Source organism: Procambarus clarkii, chromosome 89 (assembly GCF_040958095.1).
Source record: "Procambarus clarkii isolate CNS0578487 chromosome 89, FALCON_Pclarkii_2.0, whole genome shotgun sequence".
Taxonomy (NCBI): Eukaryota; Metazoa; Arthropoda; class Malacostraca; order Decapoda; family Cambaridae; genus Procambarus; species Procambarus clarkii.
This window is the reverse complement of record NC_091238.1, coordinates 10375172-10402693: the sequence shown is the minus strand read 5'-3', so window position 1 is coordinate 10402693 and position 27522 is coordinate 10375172. Positions and strand designations below refer to the sequence as shown.

General features: G+C 45.6%; 1 protein-coding gene across 9 annotated transcripts in view; it reads left to right on the top strand.

Annotated features, from left to right (window-relative positions):
* The window catches only part of Hex-A (Hexokinase A), a 100676-nt gene that overhangs the window by 50144 nt on the left and 23010 nt on the right, over window positions 1-27522 (top strand). Inside the window, exons 1-2 of one of the 9 annotated variants that reach the window (XM_045767115.2) lie at window positions 14263-14407; window positions 26070-26327. The exons of 3 other annotated variants lie outside the window; for them this stretch is intronic. In XM_045767115.2, the coding sequence (XP_045623071.1) occupies window positions 26313-26327 (15 nt within the window). In that variant the 5' untranslated portion in view covers window positions 14263-14407; window positions 26070-26312. Of the gene's footprint in view, window positions 1-14262; window positions 14408-17319; window positions 17790-20585; window positions 20727-26069; window positions 26328-27522 lie in introns of those variants that run through there. 5 more of the 9 variants (XM_069317980.1, XM_045767116.2, XM_069317981.1 and 2 more) reach the window with 5 other exon arrangements.

Here is a 27522-nt window from a genome sequence, read left to right as displayed (position 1 = left end):
ACCTGCCATTTTTCTTGCACTTCTTTAGAGGTAAGGTTTTCTGCCATAACTACACACAAAACCTTTACAGTGCTTTTACGCTTTATGGTAAGATTTGACTGCGTTTTGTACGTGATTCTTGTTTGTATTTGTTGTTTTTTCCATAGCGCAGGAGCTGGAACTTATCTTCATTAAATACCATATTATTGGTAGTTAATGATGTGCCCCAAGTTATTGCTAATCCACGTGGGGGTGATAAGGGTGGTGGAGGTACCTGCTGGTATAGGGTGTCCTCTCAAGGGATGAGTGACGCTTCCCAACAAACTCACCCCCCCCCCCCCACCTACCTTGAGGTTACCTTGAGGTGCTTCCGGGGCTTAGCGTCCCCGCGGCCCGGTCGTCGACCAGGCCTCCTGGTTGCCGGACTGATCAACCAGGCTGTTGGACGCGGCCAACACGGGGCAAAATTAAAAACATCAATGGAGGAAAGGTGGAAGGAGCAGGAGGAGGGCGGGAGGTCGAGACGGTGTAGCAGGTGTAATCTTAGGAATGTTAACTCGCTGTCATTAAACCAGTCTCTCTCTCTCTCTCTCTCTCTCTCTCTCTCTCTCTCTCTCTCTCTCTCTCTCTCTCTCTCTCTCTCTCTCTCTCTCTCTCTCTCTCTCTCTCTCCCTCTCTCCCTCTCTCCCTCTCTCCCTCGAGCAGCACGCCGTAACATATTCCCATGAGAAACCTTGGCCAAGGTGACCGCAGGTGAACATGAGGACAATTATCAAGTCTAAACAACAAGTTCCCATAGCGGTGAGCGGCCCGCAGTCCGACCAGTTCTACAACATGCACCAACAACCTCCGCCAGTCACCTCAACAACCATAAAACAAAAAACTTTGAATATACAAAAAGTTTCATATACTTAACTCCAAATTTTAGGGGAAGGCGCTACTAGAATATACTGAGGGACCTGAACCTACTGACAGTGGAAAACGGAGAAATAGAGGGGACATAATCCAGACATGTAAAATTCTCATAAATATAGCTGACAGTGTTTACATTAAGCAGTAGCGCAGCTGGAGGAAATGCATGTTAGCTAGACACGCAGATGAGCCACAAGGATGTTAAGAAACATTTATCCAATATGGACAGTAAATTGAAATGACTACCTTTTTAAATTCAGATATGATGACAAAAAGAGTAAAAAATCATTGTATTTAAATCGATAGTTGGAAAGGCTGAGCTTAGGAACCGAAGCACAGTCCTTCCAATTTTGTTAGGTAAGCACACACACACACACACACACACACACACACACACACACACACACACACACACACACACACACACACACACACACACACACACACACACGTTACAGAATAACTCAATGCTAACTCTTGTGGACTGATCACGTACCTTACCTTTTGTTCTCCTTGTTAAAGGACATGTGTTATGTGACCCGCGGTAACTGATATATGTTATGTAAGTGTTCTTATTTACACTTACCTGAGAGTTAACGCTCTCACCTGAGAGTTAACGCTCTCACCTGAGAGTTAACGCTCTCACCTGAGAGTTAACGCTCTCACCTGAGAGTTAACGCTCTCACCTGAGAGTTAACGCTCTCACCTGAGAGCGCGCAACCTGGCTATCACATACAATAATATAGTGCCAATATCTCTGGTAATAGCGTAGTACTTGCATATTTTATGGCATTTTGTATCAATTCATTCACATTGATTTTGTATTAATAAAATGGCGGATGCAGTAGCCTTCTAGAAACTTGTGTGACGGATTGACGTGATAATTTAAGTCAATCAGGAGTGTGACATTACTTTATCATTGGTCGTTGGGTGGAGTGTGAAGAATGTGATGCAGCCAGTCAGAGTGATGAGAACACACAGGTGACTGAAGTAAACGTCTGCAGCAACACACCTTCCTTGTTACCTGCCTTACCGCCAGAAGGAAGCTGTCAAACCCAAGGTCACACAAAGCCGTTCCTCATTGGCTCTAAGAACTGTTAGCGAAGTAAACATAAGAGGAGCAGTTAACATGTAGTTGTGTGGCAGGACTGCGGGTGTATGGGACACAACTTCCAACACTTGTTTCCCGAAGGACAGTAAGCCTATTAGGTGTTGACCAGACCACACACTAGAAGGTGAAGGGACGACCACGTTTCCGTCCGTCCTGGACCATTCTCAAGTCGATTGTCTCAAGCCTATTAGGTTTATCGAGGCCCTCCTACCCTAGGACAACAACTGTACTTTCTTAGAGTGCAACCCACAACAGTTGCCTAATTCTCGGGTGCCTCTTTACTACAAGGTGAACAGAAGTATCAAGTGAATGAAAACGAACCCAACGTTCTCGCCCTGAACGGGAATCGAGCTTCAGGCTAATCGGTTGGGAATCGACTGCGCAGAGCAACCCGTTCTCGCACTTTCGTACAGTCAATATTGACTTATTAAATAAGTGCATATGTGACATACTAATTTATTGTGAATATTTTAGTTTACCTTGAAAAGTTTCATAGAAAACACCGACCTCACCTAACCTTCTTAGTATGTTAAGATAAGCATCTTATTGCTTCTTAATTACAATTATTACTTAACCTATTATAGGTAAGGTTAAGTAATAATTGTAATTAAGAAGCAATAAGATGCGTATCTTAACATACTAAGAAGGTTAGGCAAGGTCGGTGTTTTCTATGAAGCTTTTCAAGGTAACCTAAAATATTCACAATAAATTAGTATGTCACATATGCACTTATTTAATAAGTCAATAGTGACTGTACGAAAGTGCGAGAACGGGTTGCGCAGAGCCCCATAGCCTGAGGACGGCCCGTGTTAGCCGCTCTCAGGAGCAGGTACCGGTGACGGGGTAAAAAGCTGTAAGTGGAATGTAGCGAAGAAATCAGGAGGCTGTCAGTGTCACAGTTGGAGGACATCGTCCTTCAGAATAACTAAACCCGCGAGACCTCGGGTTATTTGTACACTTCACCATTAGTCGCAGTTAATGTTAGTATAAGAAGGAGGTTTACAACTGTTCAGGATCTGAAGCATTCTTAGCTCAGCTTCTGCCACTTTATTGTATCTTGTTTTATAGCCTAATGACCATTTGTCCTGGCAGTTTATGTATATATTTCATGCCAATATCTAGCATTATTTAAGTGATCATTTTATGTATGTAGGTCTTCAATGATACTATATTTACACATGTTTTTGTGTAAACAACCTAGTTTGAACCTAATGGTCTGTTGCTGTGTGAGTTCCTCTGTAATCCTTAGTATATACTTAGTATATAAATCAGCTGGAAGCCATATGGCTTCCATGGCTGGAAGTTCACTGGATAACCGCAGACAGTTCAGTCCCGGCTCATGTAGGAGTCTACTATGCAACAATGGCAGGCCACATACAGCGAGAGGGTTACCTCATTTCTCTGTGTAAATTAGGTGATGTTGTGGTGACCATAACTGAGCCGTGGTTGACATGCATAAACTCCACCCTCAGCCCCACACCATGCCTCGCCCCCCCTGCTGGTCGCCCGGGGCACGCTAGCCCTTGCCGGCGCCCCTGGCCTTCCCACACTCATTATTTTTAATAATTTGTGCTCTGCCGATAATGGTACAATATAGACTTTACAATGTAGACAAACGCCTATCGCCTTGCGCTCGATTTACACAGTTCGCCCAAAAAACTTGTGATGCGCCCTTTGACGCATCACAGCCATATTTCTCAGAAAAGGAAAGATGTTTTTCCACTTACAGATGTAGTGTGACGGAATGCATTATAAAATTATTTCACAACAGCACACTACTTCAGGGAATCGCTTTTGTTTCCCAAATTTACGAAATAAATACAAATCTTGGCTAGAGTAGTGACATGAGCGTCAGGAGGCGGAGTGGAAATTTCCCCGGCGGCGGCGGCGGCGGCGGCGGCGGCGGCGGCGGCAGTGACGGGCGGGAAGCACAGTGCCCGCGGCCAGCTGGGGCTCCGGATACCAGTAATAATAATAATAACAATAATTTATGCACAAGAAGGTACAATGGGTCCGTGACATTATATAAGATTGGTATTTGTACATTCTTGCAAAGCCACTAACGCGCATATATATATAGCGTTTCGGGCTGGTCCTTACTCTAACATATCAGGTAAAATGAAAAGGTACATTGTAGCAAGGTTGTAAATCATGAAATTAGGTATTTTTTTATTTAACTTTTAAATAGGGTACAGGTTGGAAATTTTGTTAATTCATTTAGGAGTGAGTTCCAAAAACTGTTCCCTATATCACGTCGTATATAAGACATTTCCCCCAACCAATTTTAAAACCCACCTAACCTTATCCATTCTAACCTAACATAAGCTATCCTATCCTAACCTAACCTTATCCAACCTAACCGAGCTTAATACAGCCTATGCATTCTAATCTACATTCTCACCCAAAAAATATCCTGTTTTAAACACTCAAAATGAGCTTTGCGAATAGTCTTTTGTAGGATTTAGGATTTATATGATTTGAGTGTAGCGGGTGTGTGGTGGAGAGCGTAAGAGGCGTGACACCACCGCCGCCGCCCCGGCCGTGGCAACAACTGCCTCACCAATGACGAGTTAAGGTCAAAATACGCCACCTTCCTTACACATGCGCGCGCACGGTGGAGGCTGGCACACATTATTCATGTGGTTTGGACCTTCCGTGCCCACACACGTACAGTTTGGACCTTCCGTGCCACACATACAGTTTGGACCTTCTGTGCCCACACATACAGTTTGGACCTTCCGTGCCCACACATACAGTTTGGACCTTCCGTGCCCACACATACAGTTTGGACCTTCCGTGCCCACACACATACAGTTTGGACCTTCCGTGCCACACATACAGTTTGGACCTTCCGTGCCACACATACAGTTTGGACCTTCCGTGCCACACATACAGTTTGGACCTTCCGTGCCACACATACAGTTTGGACCTTCCGTGCCACACATATAGTTTGGACCTTCCGTGCCACACATACAGTTTGGACCTTCCGTGCCACACATACAGTTTGGACCTTCCGTGCCACACATACAGTTTGGACCTTCCGTGCCACACATACAGTTTGGACCTTCCGTGCCACACATACAGTTTGGACCTTCCGTGCCACACGTACAGTTTGGACCTTCCGTGCCACACATATAGTTTGGACCTTCCGTGCCACACGTACAGTTTGGACCTTCCGTGCCCACACATATAGTTTGGACCTTCCGTGCCACACATACAGTTTGGACCTTCCGTGCCCACACGTACAGTTTGGACCTTCCATGCCCACACGTACAGTTTGGACCTTCCGTGCCCACACGTACAGTTTGGACCTTCCGTGCCACACATACAGTTTGGACCTTCCGTGCCCACACGTACAGCTTGGACCTTCCGTGCCACACATACAGTTTGGACCTTCCGTGCCCACACATATAGTTTGGACCTTCCATGCCCACACATACAGTTTGGACCTTCCGTGCCACACATACAGCTTGGACCTTCCGTGCCACACATACAGTTTGGACCTTCCGTGCCCACACATATAGTTTGGACCTTCCATGCCCACACGTACAGTTTGGACCTTCCGTGCCCACACGTACAGTTTGGACCTTCCATGCCCACACGTACAGTTTGGACCTTCCGTGCCCATACATACAGTTTGGACCTTCCGTGCCCACACACACGTACAGTTTGGACCTTCCGTGCCCACACGTACAGTTTGGACCTTCCGTGCCCACACGTACAGTTTGGACCTTCCATGCCCACACGTACAGTTTGGACCTTCCGTGCCCACACGTACAGTTTGGACCTTCCGTGCCCACACAAGCGGGTTATACAGTATACACAGTTAACGCGTGTAATATGCACGTTAAGTACTTGTCTAACATGGAAGTCACAACTTAAACTTCAGCAAAGAACTGATCACAATACATGCAGTAATACAGAGCCTACAGAGTCAGCTGAGGAAAGCCAAGGAAGAGGTAAGGAAACTCAGAAAATGCGAATCAAACCAGCACGAAGAAGGGGATGAAGGGCTCCTTCCAGTGAGACCCTCGTTTGCAGAAATGCTGCTAAATAACCCAAGTGCCAAGGCTGCTATACAGGAAGCAGCTATGAAGCGGCTACATCCCAGGAAGCTGCAATGTGCATGACTCAAATGCTGGTAAAAAAGATTTATTATAGTTGTAGAAGTAGAGGGACCGGAAGGATCCAACCATGTAACTAGCTGACATTGTAACTATAAGGTGTGAAGGATAAATGAAATTGTTTATGTAATAATCTAAGATGAGGTCTGATAAAGACCTTTTGTGCCCTCTGTAATGTTTTTGCGCTACCGCTCACAGGATGAGTATGGGGTGCACAATAAACTAGCCGCCTTCGGCGGCAACAATCAAATCAGGATGAGTGGAAAGGGAAGGACCGAGCAATTGCGACAAAAATCTTGGAGGGCCTGAATATGGCAGGGGCTAATGGCAACATAGAGAAGGTTTTTAGGCTGGGCGTTTACAAGAAGGAAAGAAAACGACTAATAAATTTAGTGCTTACAGACGAGGCAACGAAAGAGAAAATCCTGTCAAGGAAGAGCAAACTTATGAGACTAGAGGGATACAATGATGTTTTTTTGCAGAGGGACATAACGAGGGAAGAGAGAAGGAAATAAAATATTCACAATCAATTAGTATGTCACATATGCACTTATTAAATAAGCCAATATTGACTATAAGCAAGAGTATGAACAACCCAGCGGGTTTTCTCCTATTGGGGTGCTGTACCTGCTGTTATGGCGGTATGTTCACGCATACGATAAGTGATAATGCCCAATAAACTCATTCTTCAAGATACAATTATAAGACAAAATTATATGGTGAGGGCCGGTGCTGTACTGGGTAGGGTGCTGTTGTCGGCCGCTGGCCTGTCTCTGGGAATGTTCTATGTTTGAGTGATGGTTCCAGAGTGAGTAATGTGGCGGAAGAGGTAGTGTTGGTCCTGGTAGGAATAGCGGCACTTGTCAGCACCACTGTCAAGGCCTCGCACCACTTTCACTATGGCACCTCGCCTTGCCTCTCCTTCCTCCCGTCTCTCTTTTCACTATCCTCCTCATTAGTAACTCGTGTTGTCCATATTCCTTGTCGGCAAGACTCGACGGGTTTGACTTACTCTCTCCAGGGGTTTGTTTACCTCCTCCTTCCTGCAAGTGAACTACCTCGGACATCCCGCATCTTACTTACTTGTGATCTAATTATAGTGTATTTCCCATGGGTCACGTTCAGTTGCCACAGGCCAGCAAGGTGAGACCACTACTCTCCTTGTATCTCCTCATGGCTGGGCGACTTCTACATCCTGCACCCAGATTCGACTTCCGGGTTATTCTTGACCTTTACGTTGCCTACATGTGTCTGCGACCCTGCTGCTTGACTAGACGTAGCGAGATAACAGCTGAAGTTCATTAACATTTGGTGTTCAACTTATCAGGCAGAGTTGGGAGCAGACGACACTGTCTGCTTGTGTCTGGGTGTGTCCAGCAGACGTATGGCTCAGGTTGTCCCTGTTCCTTGGAGAGTACCTAACGTGGTACCTCTTTTTAAAAAGGCTTTTGATACTGTCACCAGCGGTGTGCTTCATAGTTCTATATTGACCTATTATTGTTCATAATTTATATTAATGAACTTGATGCTGGGGTAAACATTAATGTCAGCAAATTTGCAGATTTGGACACAAAAATAGGGTGAACAGGGTGAAATAACGATTCTGCTGAACTGTAGAATACACTGCAGATTTGGACACAAAAATGGCAAATACAGTTCAACGTTGACAAATGTGAATTCCTAACTTTGGACAAACTCCGTGTGTTCCTTCCTAGGCCAGAGCTCTCAGGTGAGGGAGTTATGAGGGCTGCACACTGCTGTAGTGGACAGTGGCGCGTGTTGAAGGTGGCGCCAGAGGGAGCAATCGCCTCACCGGGAACTATCTTCAGCCTATGGTAACCAGCAAGTGGTCACACCACCACACTTTTACTACACTATCTCAAGCTCAGTTATTTTCGTCTCCCGTCCCAGACGTCAAGGTTATAGTTATTAATGTAAGACTAATGTGAGGGTGAAGCTGACACTGTCTGGTCTTCCTGGTGTAGTCTGGACACGCGGCCTTCAACACCCTCTCAACACCCCCCCTTGTTCGGTGTCTTCACTGAGGCGACGTTACTGTCTGCAGGGAGCGAGGATGGTGTCTCAAGTGACTGCAGCAGTGACAGTCAACACATATGAGACACGTGGTGTTACAAGGGTGTCAGCAGACACCAGCGTCCTTCACTGGTGTCCTACCGTCTCCTCCCATCACCACAACAACTTCAACATGTGCTCTCCATACCAAGTTGTGTGCACTTGTTAAAGCCATAAACACATATGGCCGTGGCACGTACGATGCTTGTGTGTACACACACACACACACAAACATGTTCTCAGTTAAACTGTGAGCTATTATTATAGACTGGTATAATGTTCGGTACATACAAAGTTGTACTTGGCACATAAGTTGTTATTATGAACATTAGTGTTATTAATATATCTTCATTCTTGTACATATATTGAGCACAAATGTAAGCTTATAACAGATTCATCATTGTATATGTTGAGGTCAGTCCTATCTTCATATGCATATAAATGTTTATGTAAGCGTCTGGGGGGGGGGGCGACACTCCCAGGGTGTTGTGTCGTCAGTTGCCTCCCTCAACACCTCCTGTGTTCTCTACAGTCGCCTTATTTATCCTCCAAAACTTCTACCTTATCCTTGGCTTCACATATTTATCACAAAAATCAGTACTGTGTTACCTAATAACTTCGAGAGGTGTTCTACCTGTGTACTGTGAGTAGTGTACCAGGACTTAACTTGACCTTCACTGTGAGGTTTCCAATATTTGTTTAGCCAAGTGAGCAGCACACCGCTGGACGGCTCCTGGCGCCTGTAAACACGCTGAGAGCCTTTCCTGCCATACCTTATGGTAAGGTTCGACTTCTAGTAAGGGTTAAAACTAGTAGGGTTTAAAACTAGTAGGGTTCTAAAACCCTACTAGTTTTCCTTGCATTATCGGGGGGGGGGGGCGGTGAGGCACCGCTGGAGGCCACTAGTGTACACCACCAGAGGTGGCATCAGAGGTGCCACCAGAGGTGCTCCAGGCGGTAATCCTCCCATGCAACACAATAGGGATATCTTTCACAGAGGTGTACCCAGCTTCTCCATGTAAATACATTGAAGTTTACGTTAGTACTGGATAGTGTTCGGGACTAACGTATACTTGCTGGTTGATTTATATGGTGTTTTAATTCTTTGTGATATTAATTAATTTGGGTGTCTTTAATCCGCGGATGATAGGCCTTACACTCAACACCAACCAGCAACATCACCCTGGTGTGAGGAGGAAGAGTTGAGCAAGTATTTCCTCCAGGCCTTGAGCTAATTCTCCAGGCCTTTCTCCAGGCCTGTCCCTGCCCAAGCAGGGACAGGCCTGGAGAATTAGCATTTTGGTAGGGTACTGACCTGACGTGCCCATGCCCTCTGCGTGTACTGACCAGTATAAAGGTGGTGCCTCTGAAGACTTTCCTGGTTGGTTGTACCTCGACCTGTGAACCCTCGGGTAATGGTTGAGCCGCCAGTTCGTCCTCTTGAGTTGACATCCCACCACCTGGACCTGGCGTCCTAGCTCACAGTAACTTTATCATATAACCAGTGACGAGCAGGGGTGCCATAGACACAGTCAGAGAACACTATAAACATCAGAGGTCCGCGGTTGTTCAACACCCTCCCAGCGAGTATAGAAAATATTGCCGGAATAACCGTGGACATCTTCAAGATAAAACTAGATAGCTTTATTCAAGGAGTGCCGGACCAACCGGGCTGTGGTGGATATGTGGGCCTGCGGGACGCTCCAAGCAACAGCCTGGTGGACCAAACTCTCACAAGTCAAGCCTGACCTCGGGCCGGGCTTGGGAGTAGAACTCCTAGAACCCCATCCAGGAACAATCCAGGTTATTTCCATACTTGCTAATGTAACGCCGTCCAGCTATACGTCAGGGATGTTTCACTACGTCACAGACATGATGACATGACTACGCACTTGTCTTGCTGCAGCAAGCAGAGGGATCCAGTATATAGTGTTTATGATGAACGGATAATAGTGCATGGTGATGCCTCCAGACACCTCCTCCGTACAGACTCTTGCACTTCGACACATCCATTCATACATTCCTTCTATAAATAAGGAATCAAAGGTCGCGTTTATCTCTGACTTGTGATAAGATGTGCGTATTTGGCTATTGTTGCCTTCCCACCCTTGCCACTACGGGGGTGTAGGGTTTTATATAGCTTGAGGGCACCCGTCCCCCCCAACCACAGGGCATGGGGGGAGAGGTGGGTGGTGCACCTTCAGCACACATACTGCCCTACCAACACAAACTACAATATATATAAATAGTTACTTGGCACATCTCACTCACACGAGTTAAGATAATAATAATAATGATAAGAACGATAGCCAAATCTTTTATATTTTGTTTTTCTTATAAAGACACAGCACACAAAGAGAGGAGTGCACATTATATAATTAAAAAAGAACTAAAGGTGAAGGCAAAACAGCAAGCTGTCCAAGCGGCAGGTATGGTGACTTTGGAAGGAAGCGGAAGCTCCTAGCAAGGCCCCGGAGCGGGAGGGTTGTCAGGTATGCCCACGGGGGTCCCTCCGGCCGCCGCCATACTCACTCGCGGACTCTGGCCAGGTCGTCCACCCTCCTGTGAGAAGCCATTCGGGGGAAGTGGTATCCCTCGATGACGACCCTGCGTAGATTGATTGATAAAGATTAAGCCACCCAAGAGGTGGCACGGGCAGGAATACCCTGTAAGGCTCTATGTAGGTAGTTAGCTACCAGCTTTCCTGGCTGTGGGTATGCCCATCGTGACTATATTTCACCCGGTGCACCCATTGCACTGTGATCCTGGGACTAAGGTGGTCTGCCTCTGGACGTGGACTTAGACCATATTCTGTAGAGGGAATATGTCCAGGTTAGGGCTTTCACACAGCAAATTTCAAGATCGGTTATGGTGAGGCCCATAGCCCGAGGCCCACATGCACTCTCCCTGCACCATCATCCTCTCCAGTTTAGGGTGAGAAGCGGTGGACGCTATGTGCTTACCGGTATATTCCCTGACCCACTGAAGGATCTCTGGGGTGCCGTACTTGTCACACTTGCTCTGATGTGGACGGGAGAGTGGCAAGTTATCAGTAGAGACCTGAGTGTCTAATATATAGGCCTCGTCACCTTTGCAAGCAATGATGTCAGGCAGAAGGTCCCTCCATCCGGTACACGGACCTCACGTTCCACCACAAAACCTCTTTGCCGCAGGCGGCCGGCTACGAACCGGGTGATATTGTCATGACGTTTCACCCGAGCCCCATGTGTCTTGTTGTAGGCTTGGAATATGTGGCCAAGAGTATCGGTCTCCTGCAAGCATCGCAGAGACCAGAAGCTCCGGGTCTACCCCTAGCAGCTCTAGACGGAGTGGCTACAGCTCTAATCTGGATTGCATGGACAAAATCTCCTCTGCTTGGCCCACGTGCACTCCTTAGTACCCTTATGAGGCGGGTACCGGACGAGGCCCACTTGTGGCAGGAAGGAACCTCATAAGGAGAGTCAAGGCTGGCACCGTCACCCATGCTGTACAGTTTTGCCGTCCAAACCCTCAGACGTTCCGTTAGAGGGGGTTCCAGCGGCCATAGTCGGATCATCGACCCATTCGCGCTTAGAATGTAGGTAGGAGAGCCGCTGCCATACCACTGTGTCCTCCGACTCAACCATCGCCCCGAGCCGCTTGCTCTGCAGTAGGCGGATTGATGCTGCAAAGTCGGGAATTCCTAGGCCACCGTCCTTTACGTCAGCGTGGAAGGCGCTGGGAATATTGTGGGGCAAGCCCAGCCACTCACTAACAGCATGCCTATCGAGCCGCGCCAACCCTGTCTTAAACGCCCGTCCGAGAACAAGCTGGTGGTTCATTTTGGAAATTAGGGAGTGTTTAGGTATGTAATCACCTAGTTGCTTATTTACTGCTAGGTGAACAGGGGCATCAGGGTGAAAGAAACTCTGCCCATTTATTTTCGCCTTCGCCGGGGATCGATCACCGGACCCTAAGACTACGAATCCCGAGCGCTGTCCCCTCAGCCGTCAGGCCCCATAGCCTCTATTGAGGTTTGAGGGGTGGGGGGGGGGGATGGCCTTGGTGATTTAAATACTTGTACTGGTCCGCAACACTCGTAGTATCAGTGGCATCAACAGGGACATAACAAGCCCCCCTGGTGGGGCCAGACCAGGCACTCCTGTGCCCGGCCACATGGAAGCACAGCGTAGCGGCATTTCTTTTTTTTTTATTGATATATACAAGAGTTGTTACATTCTTGTACAGCCACTAGTACACGTAGCGTTTCGGGCAAGTCCTTAATCCTATGGTCCCTGGAATACGATCCCCTGCCGCGAAGAATCGTTGTTACAACCAAGTACACATTTTACTGTTGAGTTAAACAGAGGCTACAGTTAAGGATTTGCGCCCAGTAAATCCTCCCCGGCCAGGATACGAACCCATGACAAAGCACTCGCGGAACGCCAGGCAAGTGTCTTACCACTACACCACGGAGACTGGTAAATTCACCTTCAGGTCAGCTCCCGCAGTGTGACAATATTCCTGAGTGGCGCGAGGCCCGCCAGTATCACCTCACCTCACCGCCCTTATCCCGGGATTATCCAAGTGTTTGTTGGTAATTCTCACTTATACCACGTTATCAAAGTTTGCGCAACGCCTCTGACGCACGCTCCTCATACTGAATGATAGCGTGCAGGCCAGCAAATATACAACACGTACACATACCCCATATATATTTACACACACATGGCGCTCATATATGAACATTAATAACACACACACACACGATAGACACATATTGTGCATATATCTGAGTTTAGGGATCATTACAAAAGTATGTGTAGCCCTCGTAGCATGTGACACATGTGTACCACGAATGGTCTAGCCAGCTGGGGGTAATATACACTTGTCTTTACCTGTATAACTTTTTAACGGGAAGTTCTGGGTCGATGGCTAAAGATAATGCTATCCGGGTCTGTTAAGTAGGTTCAATGAGAGAGTACTAGGATCTGTCTTAGGCAGCTGTAAGGTTCTTGGTTCTAGGCTTATCGAAACATCAAGGGACCCAAGAGGCACCCCTTTGTGTGGCGACCCAACAACCTGCTCTCACGGAGTTTGTATCCTAATGGTAATTACACGCTCAGATAACTACTCGGCGTGAATTATAATATCATCATGAACGATAATGAGAGATCTGGTCTCCTTTATCAAGACTAACTTGCTCGGCTAAATGAATTTTAGGGTTCAGTTCCTAAACCCATTATGTGCCTCTGACATTTTCCGCTACCACCCAGGATGGATATGGGGTCCACAACCACTCACAGGATGGGTATGGGTTCCACAACCACCCACAGGATGGGTATGGGGTACACAACCACTCACAGGATGGGTATGGGGTCCACAACCACCCACAGGATGGGTATGGGGTACACAACCACTCACACGATGGGTATGGGGTCCACAACCACTCACAGGATGGGTATGGGGTACACAACCACCCACAGGATGGGTATGGGGTCCACAACCACCCACAGGGTGGGTATGGGGTCCACAACCACCCACAGGGTGGGTATGGTGGCCCCTACAAAGCACCACACGTGTGTGTGGAGTGCATAATAAATGAAGTAAACTAACAAGCTTTTGCTGGTTGTGAATGAGTCGAGGATGTCGTTACTTTCCAGGTAATGTTGAAGGTTTGTGGAATATGAGCCAACACCGACGACCCGCCGGCAACCTGTCCCATGTCACGTCCGCCTCCTACCTCAATTAAGTCGTCTCTCGAAAAAAATCACATCAGGATAAAAATAGCTGTTTATGGGATTAAGCGTTTCTCTTCACACCTTGTGTGTTATCTTGAGTGATATATATCTTATCTCTGACCAAAGATCCCTAGATTGACTACTAACGTAAAAAATCACGGGAAACTCATATGGTTATCAAGAGATTAATATATACGGCAGCTAGTAGGTGATACACCGCACTGGAAGGTGTACACGAGGAGGGAAGTGGAATAGAAGGAAGGAGAGGTTGTGAAGGCGAGAATGAGGGAAGCAGAGGGGTGTAGTAATTAGTGAGAGTAAAGAGTACTTGATGACTGGAGCAGGCGCGGCCAGATAAGAGTGTGAGGGAGCCAGCGAGCATCCCAGTACCACGCCGGCTACAGTCTGGTGCTCTGCCCTCTCCACTCCCCACAACCACTCATTACCCACACTTAAATACACACACTTTATGGTCCAAACTTCGTAAAGTATGTACACCATTATTGTGCCGCTTCGTGTACACGTGAAGCTGTATGGTATCATGTATACAGCCTTCCATTGGTACTTTAACTGATAGTGATTGTATAGTGGTGTACACCTGCTAGTGACTGTAACGCTCAGTGTACATCTGCTAGTGACTGTAACATACAGTGTACACCTGCTAGTGACTGTAACGCTCAGTGTACACCTGCTAGTGACTGTAACATACAGTGTACACCTGCTAGTGACTGTAACGCTCAGTGTACACCTGCTAGTGACTGTAACATACAGTGTACACCTGCTAGTGACTGTAACGTACAGTGTACACCTGCTAGTGACTGTAACATACAGTGTACACCTGCTAGTGACTGTAACATACAGTGTACACCTGCTAGTGACTGTAACATACAGTGTACACCTGCTAGTGACTGTAACATACAGTGTACACCTGCTAGTGACTGTAACGCTCAGTGTACACCTGCTAGTGACTGTAACATACAGTGTACACCTGCTAGTGACTGTAACGTACAGTGTACACCTGCTAGTGACTGTAACATACAGTGTACACCTGCTAGTGACTGTAACGCTCAGTGTACACCTGCTAGTGACTGTAACATACAGTGTACACCTGCTAGTGACTGTAACGTACAGTGTACACCTGCTAGTGACTGTAACATACAGTGTACACCTGCTAGTGACTGTAACATACAGTGTACACCTGCTAGTGACTGTAACATACAGTGTACACCTGCTAGTGACTGTAACATACAGTGTACACCTGCTAGTGACTGTAACATACAGTGTACACCTGCTAGTGACTGTAACGTACAGTGTACACCTGCTAGTGACTGTAACATACAGTGTACACCTGCTAGTGACTGTAACATACAGTGTACACCTGCTAGTGACTGTAACATACAGTGTACACCTGCTAGTGACTGTAACATACAGTGTACACCTGCTAGTGACTGTAACATACAGTGTACACCTGCTAGTGACTGTAACGTACAGTGTACACCTGCTAGTGACTGTAACATACAGTGTACACCTGCTAGTGACTGTAACATACAGTGTACACCTGCTAGTGACTGTAACATACAGTGTACACCTGCTAGTGACTGTAACGTACAGTGTACACCTGCTAGTGACTGTAACATACAGTGTACACCTGCTAGTGACTGTAACATACAGTGTACACCTGCTAGTGACTGTAACATACAGTGTACACCTGCTAGTGACTGTAACATACAGTGTACACCTGCTAGTGACTGTAACGTACAGTGTACACCTGCTAGTGACTGTAACGTACAGTGTACACCTGCTAGTGACTGTAACGCTCAGTGTACACCTGCTAGTGACTGTAACATACAGTGTACACCTGCTAGTGACTGTAACATACAGTGTACACCTGCTAGTGACTGTAACGTACAGTGTACACCTGCTAGTGACTGTAACGTACAGTGTATACCTGCTAGTGACTGTAACGTACAGTGTACACCTGCTAGTGACTGTAACGCTCAGTGTACACCTGCTAGTGACTGTAACGTACAGTGTATACCTGCTAGTGACTGTAACGTACAGTGTATACCTGCTAGTGACTGTAACGTACAGTGTATACCTGCTAGTGACTGTAACGTACAGTGTAAACCTGCTAGTGACTGTAACGTACAGTGTAAACCTGCTAGTGACTGTAACGGTGTAAACTTAAGTTTACAATATTGCTGATAATTTATATTACTTTTATTACTAAGAAAGTGCACAAGTTTTTGTAAGTGTGTTTGTGCTTACTTACAATGCGACTACATTCGTACAGTGGATAGTTACAGTGACATTAATATTACAGTACTTTAGTTCTGGGCCATGTTGAGGAGCAAAATATATTTGGTGATTGGTCAGTACTCACCTAATTGAAATTGAAATTGAAATAAGTTTATTGAGGTAAAATACACACAAAGGGATGAGGTAGCTAATTGTGCTTGCGGGGGTTGAGCTTTGGCTCTTTGGTCCCGCCTCTCAACTGTCAATCAACTGGTGTACAGATTCCTTAGCCTACTGGGCTCTATCATATCTACATTTGAAACTGTGTATGGAGTCAGCCTCCACCACATCACTTCCTAGTGCATTCCATTTATTAACTACTCTGACACTGAAAAAAATTCTTTCTAACGTCTCTGTGGCTCATCTGGGTACTAAGTTTCCACCTGTGTCCCCTTGTTCGTGTCCCACCCGTGCTGAAGAGTTTGTCTTTGTCCACCCTGTCAATTCCCCTGAGAATTTTGTAGGTGGTTATCATGTCTCCCCTTACTCTTCTGTTTTCCAGGGATGTGAGGTTCAGCTCCTTTAGCCTTTCCTCGTAGCTCAATCCTCTCAGTTCCGGGACGAGCCTGGTGGCATACCGCTGAATCTTCTCTAACTTTGTCTTGTGTTTAACTAGGTATGGACTCCAGGCTGGAGCTGCATACTCCAGGATTGGTCTTACATAAGTGGTATACAGGGTTCCGAAAGATTCCTTACACAAGTTTCTAAAGGCAGTTCTTATGCTGACCAGTCTAGCATATGCCGCTGATGATATTCTTTTGATGTAGGCCTCTGGAGACAGGTTCGGTGTGATATCAACCCCCAGATCCTTCTCTCTATTTGACTCTTGCAGGATTTCCCCTCCCAGATGATACCTTGTGTTCAGCCTCCTGCTCCCTTCGCCTAATTTCATCACCTTACACTTTCCTGAGTTGAACTTTAGCAGCCATTTTCTAGACCATTCCTCCAGTTTATCCAGGTCATCCTGTAGTCTCTGTCTATCTTCATCCGTCTTGATTCTTCTCATAATTTTTGCATCATCAGCAAACATTGAGAGGAATGAGTCTATACCCTCTGGAAGATCGTTCACATATATTAGAAACAGGATGGGTCCAAGTACTGAGCCCTGTGGGACTCCGCTGGTGACATCTCGCCACTCTGATGTCTCCCCCCTCACCGTTACTCGCTGTTTCCTGTTGCTTAAGTACTCCCTTATCCACTGGAGCACCTTCCCTTTTACTCCTGCCTGTTGCTCCAACTTTTTTAACAGCCTTTTATGGGGTACTGTGTCAAAGGCTTTTTGGCAATCCAGGAAAATGCAGTCGACCCACCCTTCTCTTTCCTGCCTAATTTTCGTTGCCTGGTCATAAAATTCTATTAAACCTGTGAGGCACGATTTACCAACTCTGAACCCATGTTGGTGGTGCGTTACAAAGTTATTTCCCTCCAGATGCTCTACAAGCCTTTTCCTCACGATCTTCTCCATCACCTTGCATGGTATACAAGTTAAGGAAACTGACCTGTAATTCAATGCCTCTTGCCTGTCACCCTTTTTGTATATTGGGACCACGTTAGCCGTCTTCCAACTTTCTGGTAAGTCTCCTGTTTCCAGTGACCTGTTATACACCATAGAGAGTGGCACACTTAGTGCTTCTGCACCTTCCTTTAGTATCCATGGTGAGATTCTATCAGGCCCAACAGCCTTTGTCACATCCAGCTCCAGCAGACACCTTTTGACCTCATCACTGGTGAGGTCAAATTCCTCCAAGGTTGCTTGGTTTGCCGCCTCCTCATTTAGTGCAGGGGCTTCTCCTTGTTCTATTGTGAAGACCTCCTGGAATCTCTTGTTGAGTTCTTCACACACCTCTTTGGTGTGTGAACCTACCTCAGTAGGGTAGTGTGGCAGCCCTAATATGTACAGTGGTAGCCCTAATATGTACAGTGGTAGCTCTAATATGTATTGTGGTAGCTCTAATATGTACAGTGGTAGCTCTAATATGTACAGTGGTAGCTCTAATATGTACAGTGGTAGCTCTAATATGTACAGTGGTAGCTCTAATATGTACAGTGGTAGCTCTAATATGTACAGTGGTAGCTCTAATATGTATTGTGGTAGCTCTAATATGTACAGTGGTAGCTCTAATATGTACAGTGGTAGCTCTAATATGTACAGTGGTAGCTCTAATATGTATTGTGGTAGCCTTAAAAGTTGACAGGAGTTGTGCCCAAACCCGGCTAGTGACCAGGCGAGGTCCTCCTACACACACACACACACACACACACACACACACACACACACACACACACACACACACACACACACACACACACACACACACACAAGGAACTGTTGTTCATTATCTTGACCGAGAACCAAGTCATAGTGACGGGAGCCTCTCGGGACCTCTTTCTTATGTTCTCTTTACTTCACAATAAATATACGCTACCACAAATAAGGTAGCAAATGAGATGTGGAGTAACGGCAGCACCCGACCTACCGCTGGGGCAGCCCGTCCTCTGTTATTGTTTTAGATTCAGCTACTCGGAACATAAGTTCCAAGTAGCACGGGCTATGGTGAGCCCGTAGTGGACTTATCTGCCACAGGAGCGGGGCAAGTAGCGCGGGCTATGGTGAGCCTCGTGACCGTCCTCCTGTTTTGGTAGTACTTATAGTAATCATGACCACCATAGTATAACCACTCACGGGCTATTCATGCCCGTGCCACCTCTTGGGTGGCTTAATCTTTATCAATCAATCAATCATTAGAAAGTAGAAATCGGCACTATTGAGTTGGACAAGCCGGAAAACTATTTTCTACTCATGTTGCAATGACAAACTAAGTTCACCTAACCTGACTTTCCTAGGCCTTATACACGATAGCTGAGGCCTAATATAGTACACATGTGTGCTATACTAGGCCTAGGAATATTTAAGTTTGTTTTTATCTTAATTTTTTCCGACTCTATAAAGTGAATAGTACAAAGTTCAACTATCTAATTGATTAGAACGGCATTATTTGTACTACTATGGTGCACACAGTTACAACAACTACTATCCAACAGGAGAATGGGTTGTGTGGGAATAGTTATGTGGTCCACCTCCCTGCCAGCCTGACTTTTACCATATCAACACTTGCTCACCACACCTGACTCTGCAACACACTACACACTTGCTCACCACACCTGACTCTGCAACACACTACACACTTGCTCACCACACCTGACTCTGCAACACACTACACACTTGCTCACCACACCTGACTCTGCAACACACTACACACTTGCTCACCACACCTGACTCTGCAACACACTACACACTTGCTCACCACACCTGACTCTGCAACACACTACACACTTGCTCACCACACCTGACTCTGCAACACACTACACACTTGCTCACCACACCTGACCCTGCAACACACTACACACTTGCTCACCACACCTGACTCTGCAACACACTACACACTTGCTCACCACACCTGACTCTGCAACACACTACACACTTGCTCACCACACCTGACTCTGCAACACACTACACACTTGCTCACCACACCTGACTCTGCAACACACTACACACTTACAAACCAAACAACATTCCAACTATGCTTCAACAGAGCAGAAGTTGTTATACACATTGGGCATAATCTTACTGAAGCGAAGTAACACTTAGTGTGTCAGAGAGAGACTTAGGGCCCCGCGCCGGACAACCCGTCCTCTGACCAAGTCCATTCTACCCAGCGGTCGACCCCAAGGACGCAGTCATCAATTTTAACATTATGTTCATTCACTGAACTTTTCTCAAATATAAATTAATATTATAATATATTAGCATATTGTGCATATATAGGATTAGGTTAGGTTAGGTTAGGTGTTTAGGTTCTGTTGGCGATTATTTGTATTTGTAGTACGTGGGTGAAGCATTTACAGCGTTGTGGTTCGAATAAAATTCGTCAGTGAAGCACTTGTTCCAGCCCGTCCTCCAAACAAAGACCCAAAAGTGATTCCATGCACCCGCCAAACCCCCAGTTGTTTATGAATGAAAAACGGTTTACACACGACTCACAACTGTTGACGTTCGAACACTTCCGGAACAAGTGCTTCACTGACGAATTTTATTCGAATCACAACGCTATAAATGCTTCACCCGCGTACTACAAATACAAATAATCGCCAACGGAACCTAAACACCTGACCTAACCTAACCTAATCCTATATATGCACAATATGCTAATATATTATAGTATTAATTTATATTTGAGAGAATTCCCGTTTTGAATGAACTGCATGTAAACATTTATGAATGCGTCTGTTGGGGTCGACCGCTGGATGTAATGGACTTGAGTCGAGGACGGGTTGGTGTGCCGACCTCTCCTGTTTACTGCTTCAGTTTTACGCTTTACCGTCATGGCACTGACAAGTGGCGTCTCAGCTCCCCTGCTAAACAACAATTTGACTCTTGATGCAGTAGACTATGCTTCCTCTCACACCTTTAATGGTATAACAGAACGAGAAGGCTTCTCAGGTTATGAGGTAAATAATTTGACCTGTTCCACATGTTGATTAGCTGACTGAGCGCCAATTGTCAACTTCTTATAACAGCCACAGGTTAACGCTATAACCAAATATCTTGTTGCATCACTCGCACCACATTTCCACATAATTGAACACTGTTTTATGGATTACTTCACGTGTGTGTGTGTGTGTGTGTGTGTGTGTGTGTGTGTGTGTGTGTGTGTGTGTGTGTGTGTGTGTGTGTGTGTGTGTGTGTGTGTGTGTGTGTGTGTGTGTAGTTGTGGAAGCCTTGAGGCCAAACAACAGTCTTTAACATGCATAGATGGGTACTAGTGGCGACGCCCGACCACTCACAATACCCATCCAATATACAAGGTACCATTTTATCTATGTATGTACGTATGTAATGAATGAATACATATATATATATATATATATATATATATATATATATATATATATATATATATATATATATATATATATATATATTTAGAAGCAACACTAACTCTAAATAGGCCGATTATTTCTCAGTATTACCTAACCGTTATTAAGTAATCATTCAAATATGTCAATATCGTAACTTTATTAAAACTCCAGCGCAGGTACACAAAAAATAGAACACAAAGATCTGCCTGTTAGGCAAACGAAGTCTTGCCATATTCAATTGATAGCCTGAACAAACTACAGGGTGTTGCACTATAAATAATATATGACTTTTGAACAAGGCAAAATAAAACTGTTATACATTTATGTAAATTATTTAAAGTGAGGTTACTTCCTGGATCATGTTCCGTCCCGAGTCATGTTACCGTCTGGCGTCATGTTGTCCAGACATGTTATGATGTCAGTCCGTCCTCGCCAGCGGCCACAACCTTATGAAACTGGTGTACTAAATTGCCCGAACCTAACCTAACCTAGGACCCATAAACAGAAAACGGAACCTCACGTTAATTTTGCGAGCCGCTATGATTTTTAGTACTGTACATAGGTTTGTAGCCTGGGGGATTTATATGTCAAAATGCGATGTTACCATTCGAGAGGCCGGGTTGGTCACATAAAATATTTTATACTACCCACGGTTTTATAGTTATATAACTCCGTTTATTATGACCTAATGGTTCAGTATGGTGGAAGCCCTCCCCCCCCCCCCACACCTTCTACCATACCAAACCCTTTGGTTAAAATCTGGATGATTTGGATAAGATAATGAGATAAGTTAGGTTAAATGTTTCGTCGTCTAGACTACACTCACCTAATTGTGCTTGCAAGGGTCGAGCTTCAGCTCTTTGGTCCCGCCCTCTACAGGTTCGTACGCTTCTGGTTAGACATTAACATTTCCAATTCGATGTTGGTCAAATTGTGAGAAACGATCACTTTGTTTGGCAAGTTGCTTAGTGTCCACCCCGTGTCTGGTCATAGTGTCCCCCACACTGGTCAGTGTCCACCCCGTGTCTGGTCATAGTGTCCCCCACACTGGTCAGTGTCCACCCCGTGTCTGGTCATAGTGTCCCCCACACTGGTCAGTGTCCACCCACAGTGCCTGGTCATAGACAGTGATCCCCACAGCGACTGGTCATAGTGTCCCCCCACAGTGGTCAGTGTCCCCCTCCCCCACAGTGGTCAGTGTCCCCCTCCCCCACAGTGGTCAGTGTCCCCCCCCACAGTGGTCAGTGTCCCCCTCCCCCCCTCCACAGTGGTCAGAGACGGTGTCTGGTCACACAATACAGTGTGACACCTTCACTGCCTTGTCAAGCACAATACGAAGCTGGAAAAAGTTCAGAGGTATACCACTAGGCTAGTCCCAGAACTAAGAGGCAAGAGCTACGAGGAAAGGCTGCGTCAAATGCACCTCACGTCGCTGGAAGACAGGAGAGCTTGAGGAGACATGATCACTACCTTCAAAATTCTCAGAAGAATTGACAGGGTAGATAAAGATAAACTGTTTAACACGGGTGGTACACGAACAAGGGGACACAGGTGGAAACTGAGTACCCAAATGAGCCACAGGGACGTCAGAAAGAACTTTTTCAGGTCCAGAGTAGTTAACAGATGGAATGCATTAGGCAGTGATGTGGTGGAGGCTGACTCCATACACAGTTTCAAATGTAGATATGATAGAGCCCAGTAGGCTTAGGAATCTGTACACCAGTTGATTGACACTTGAGAGGCGGGACCAAAGAGCCAGAGCTCAACCCCCTCGCAAGCACAACTAGGTGAGTACTGCTACATTACCCAGACCAACTCAAGGTTCTACAAACAAGCTCATCCTCTCACCCGACACAATATTTAAACACTGGCGACAGTCGCAAACTGACTGCTTTTATGATATATAAAAGCATTGTATACGTATGTTTTTTTGTTTTTTAACAAAAGACAATCTTTGTGGATAGGTTTGATGGGGTGGTGTGGGATCGAACTCTCTGGTAAACTGAGAAGAGTACACTTTGTACGTTTGTCACAGTGTAAGAACCAGATTTTATTTCAGGAAACAAATGTGTAAATGTAAATATGCTTCTGAGACGCAGTTTTCTAAACGTTATTATCATGATCTCTGAACCAGCGATGTGTGTGTGCATCAGTGGTGAGATTGGCAGTGACAACTGGCCGTGACACAGTGACAGGTGACAGTGACAATTGTCATTGGGACAGTAACTAGTGTGGGTGACATTGACAAGTGTGGGTGACATTGACAAGTGTGGGTGACACTGACAAGTGTGGGTGACACTGACAAGTGTGGGTGACATTGACAAGTGTGGGTGACAGTGACAAGTGTGAGTGACATTGACAAGTGTGAGTGACAGTGACAAGTGTGAGTGACAGTGACAAGTGTGAGTGACAGTGACAAGTGTGAGTGACAAGCGTCAGTGAGAGGGAGAGAGAGCCTCATACTTGAGACCTGCACACACCCCCAGTCACTGTTCTAGATGACTGGCTGACTGTTACCAGCAATGCTCTACACTGACTCGTCTTCCCATAGCACAGGTGTATGTCAGATGTGTGGTGGAACAGGTGTTTCAGGTGTGTCGGAGGTGTGGTGGAGCAGGTATGTAACGTGTGGGAGGAGTGGGGGAGGCAGGTGTGATATAGGTGATGGCGGCAGGTAACCGGCCTGGAGGTGGCCTGGCCCGCCCAGGTGCCACCACCCTGGCCAACAGTGTGTGTGTGTGTAGCTCGTCCGCCTAACAGAACCTCGCATTTTGACGTATACTTTAAGGCCAAAAATGGTCGTACAAGAAAATGGTAGCGGCTCGCGAAATTGACACTGTCCCGTTTTTTGTTTTGGGTCTTCTGGTAGGTTAGGAGAGGGCACTTTAGTACGACAATTTCTTGACGTTGGGAAATCTTAGGAGGACGGACTGGTATGTTTGTATGTTGAGAGCCTCGGTAAACACCAGTTTTATTTTTTAACTGTTTGATATGTTAGCGTGTGGTTGTTCCAGCACCTGAATGGCTCAACCCAATTGGATGTGATGTATACCATTGTTGGCTCACAATAAGCCGGCTTCAACCTGGAAATACTCAGCCCATATAATATGGTCAAAAGGTTCAGATCCCAGTGTTGTTGGGTGGGTATGAGAGCAGCAGACATCCATGCACAAACATGCACCCATATTGACACACATGAATAAGGACGTAGAAGATGGTAGTGTTGAGAGCTGGGGGAGGGGGGGGGGTGCTACCTATAGAAGGTGGTAGTGCCAGCAAGGATAGTGACAGTGCCAGGAGCAGTAACAACTCACTACTCAGCTATACTTCCCTACAACCTGCCAACCAACCGGTTTCTGCGGTAATACTTTTAGATTTGAGACTTCTGGGCAAGTGCCCTTACTCGGCAGTACACTACACCTTGTTCCTCCATCTTCATTATGCTCTGCCGCCCTCTACTACACGGTAACTTGCCCATTTCTCACCATCCTCTCATGATATGTAAGCATACATTATTTTTTTTTTTACACATTTTGGTATCATAGAAAACAACTTCTGACTCGTGTTAGCAGGCAAACGCTTTTCCTTCCCATAGCTCATTCCTAGCTTTGCCCTGCCAGTCTGATGCGGAACACGTTGCTAAAAGCCACAATGTACTTGGTTGTCGAGCATGTCCATCTTCTACAGCCTTTACTAAGCAGAGGAGCGAGAAGACCAGGCGAGATAGGGACGGGCATGGGCCACACACATGGAAACTTCTGGGTCAAGAGTTATGAACTTAATTTGCTGGTTAGGATAAATAGCACTGTACTTGAGTTTGATAATAAAGCCTTCAACTGGAGGATGACTGGAGATTTTGACTTGAGCAGGACACATTCCCCAGTCTCAAGTGACATGGTCTGGAGGCTTTATTTGATGACAAACTGAGAATATATTGAGGAAGTCAGTCTCTACAAGCTTGTCTGTTGGGAACTTTGATTCTGTGAGAATTCAACTCTTTATGTTGAAGAGAGTCCTGGAACCCATTTCAAAATGAACACCCTATCCTCCTGATAAGATAGTACTTTTGTAATTATGTGGGCCATCGTACAAATATCGCCGTGGACCCAGAAAGTAGTATTTGGTACTATTCATTTTATAACCCAGAAAAATTAAAACAAAAAACCAAACTGAAGTATTCTTAGGTCCAGTATAGCACATTTATGTACTATATTAGGCCTTAGGGTGTATTGATCGTAGGGTGGCAAGGTTAGGTTAGGCTTCATTAGCAATATACATAGAAAAACCTTTCCCAGTTTCTCCAAATTCAGTAATACAAAAGTTTACTTTCCATTAGTCTATCACGTTTATATTTGTAGAAAGGGCCACATGGTTACTATAAGTATTTCAGTCTAGGAGGCGGGGCTGAAATGAAGCACTGACTGCTAACACATTAAATGCTTGGCTTGATGCCACTTATCCTGCAACTCGTCTAATCCACACTATCTTTACTTACCTTATATCTTGTAGTTGGTTCAAGGAATTCTTCCCAAGTCCGGCCTTGGACCTGGCTTGTGTTGTGATAACTTGGTCTGAAAGGTTGTTGCTTGGAGAAGCACTACCTCACTATCTGCGTCCAGGAGCGCCACTATACCGTTATCTGAAGAGGCTTCCACCGGTCAGCTGCTACTTTTTCATCATATATTGTTTGTCTCTGTTGTTCTATCTCTGAGGAAGGAAAATTATGAAGCTTTAGCAACATCACAACACAAACTGTGGGATCCGGGCCACCCAACACCACAGCTCACCACCTCACCCTACAACTAATTATTTAATTCCAAACTTTCGAGTAACAACAGACGTCGTCACACATCTCTTGTTTTATTTACAATTCTTTATGGAATAAGAACGTGTGTTTTACCATTTGTTAATTCTTCTGTTCGTCGTTTTCAGTAGAGATAAATCTTGTATCAAAGTGACGCTATAATAAAAAGCACAAAACAGGGTGCAAGAAGTGACAATCAGGATACAGAGTTGTTTGGTACCCACTACTCCAGGGTAGAGTTGTTTGGTACCCAGTACACCAGGACACAGAATTGTTTGGTACCCACCAAACCCAGGCACAGAGGTGTATAGTACCAGCCACACCAGGGAAAATAATACTATTTTGTATTTCCATCAGTAACACAAGACAACATGGCCACTTCTGAGGTAAGAAATAACCATATTCGCAAATAACCAAATAACCGTAAGAAATAACCAAATTATACACAATACAGTATATTGTAATGATGTGTAGATTACGATTTGATCTTATAATTATTATATCGTTTCTATATCTCCTGTATTTACTGTTGTCCAATGTGGGCGAACCAAAGGATATAACTACCCAAGGTTAGGATAGCTAACTTTTAACACTGCACTTAAAACGTGGCTTTCTCTTAGTGTTCTTTATCACCATATGCGTAGTAACATGATGTGGCCAGCTTGCTGTCACATATCTGCAGCCAGAGGTTAGCCTTGTGCTCCAAGTCCCTATTGCTGACCCTCGGCTCAAATAACAACAGACTACTTTTGACCTTAACCACATGGACGCTACTGTCATATATATTAAACTTAGTCCACATGTATTACACAATAGGAATAGGCACAAGAGCTACATCTGTGCTGTAATGACCGGATAATTCAGAAAGATGATGTTCACACTGGGCCACATCCATGGATGGGTGTAGTTTTAATGTGCTGAAAAGGCATAATGACCAAATATCGTCAATTCCTAAGCTTAGTTCACTATAAAAAGAGCGGAGAGCTCGCCCAACCACTTGGACTAGACGGTAGAGCAACAGTCTCGCTTCATGCAGGTCGGCGTTCAATCCCCGACCAAACAAGTGGTTGGGCACCATTCCTTTCCCTCGTCCAATCTCAAATCCTGACCAAGTGCTTTATAGTTGTAATGGCTTTGCGCCTTCCCCTGATAATTCCTCCTCGATCGAGATTGAAACAGACTGTGAGAAAAAATTGAGACAGAGGCTGTGTGAATGTTCAGGACTGGTCTCAGGGATGTATTAACAACAAAGGAAGTAAAGAACAAACTCTAGGAACTAGATGTAGGGACCGATATTTCTGGGAGAGGAGCAATGACCAACTCCCGACCAGGCTGGGATAGTCACATACCACCCATGTATCTTCTTGAACAGTTGGGTGAAGCTAGCCCCAAGCATCTGGCCTCCAACCCTGGACGAATCTTTTATAGATATACTGTATAACTCGGGGAATAAAATGCATGTACATCACTGACGCATAAGCTCACATAGGCTGAGTTAGGCTAGGTTGAATTTGGAATTAATGGTGTTGTACAGGACTTGGTTAGGACTAGTTAAACAAAGTGATAAGCACATGAGGAGCT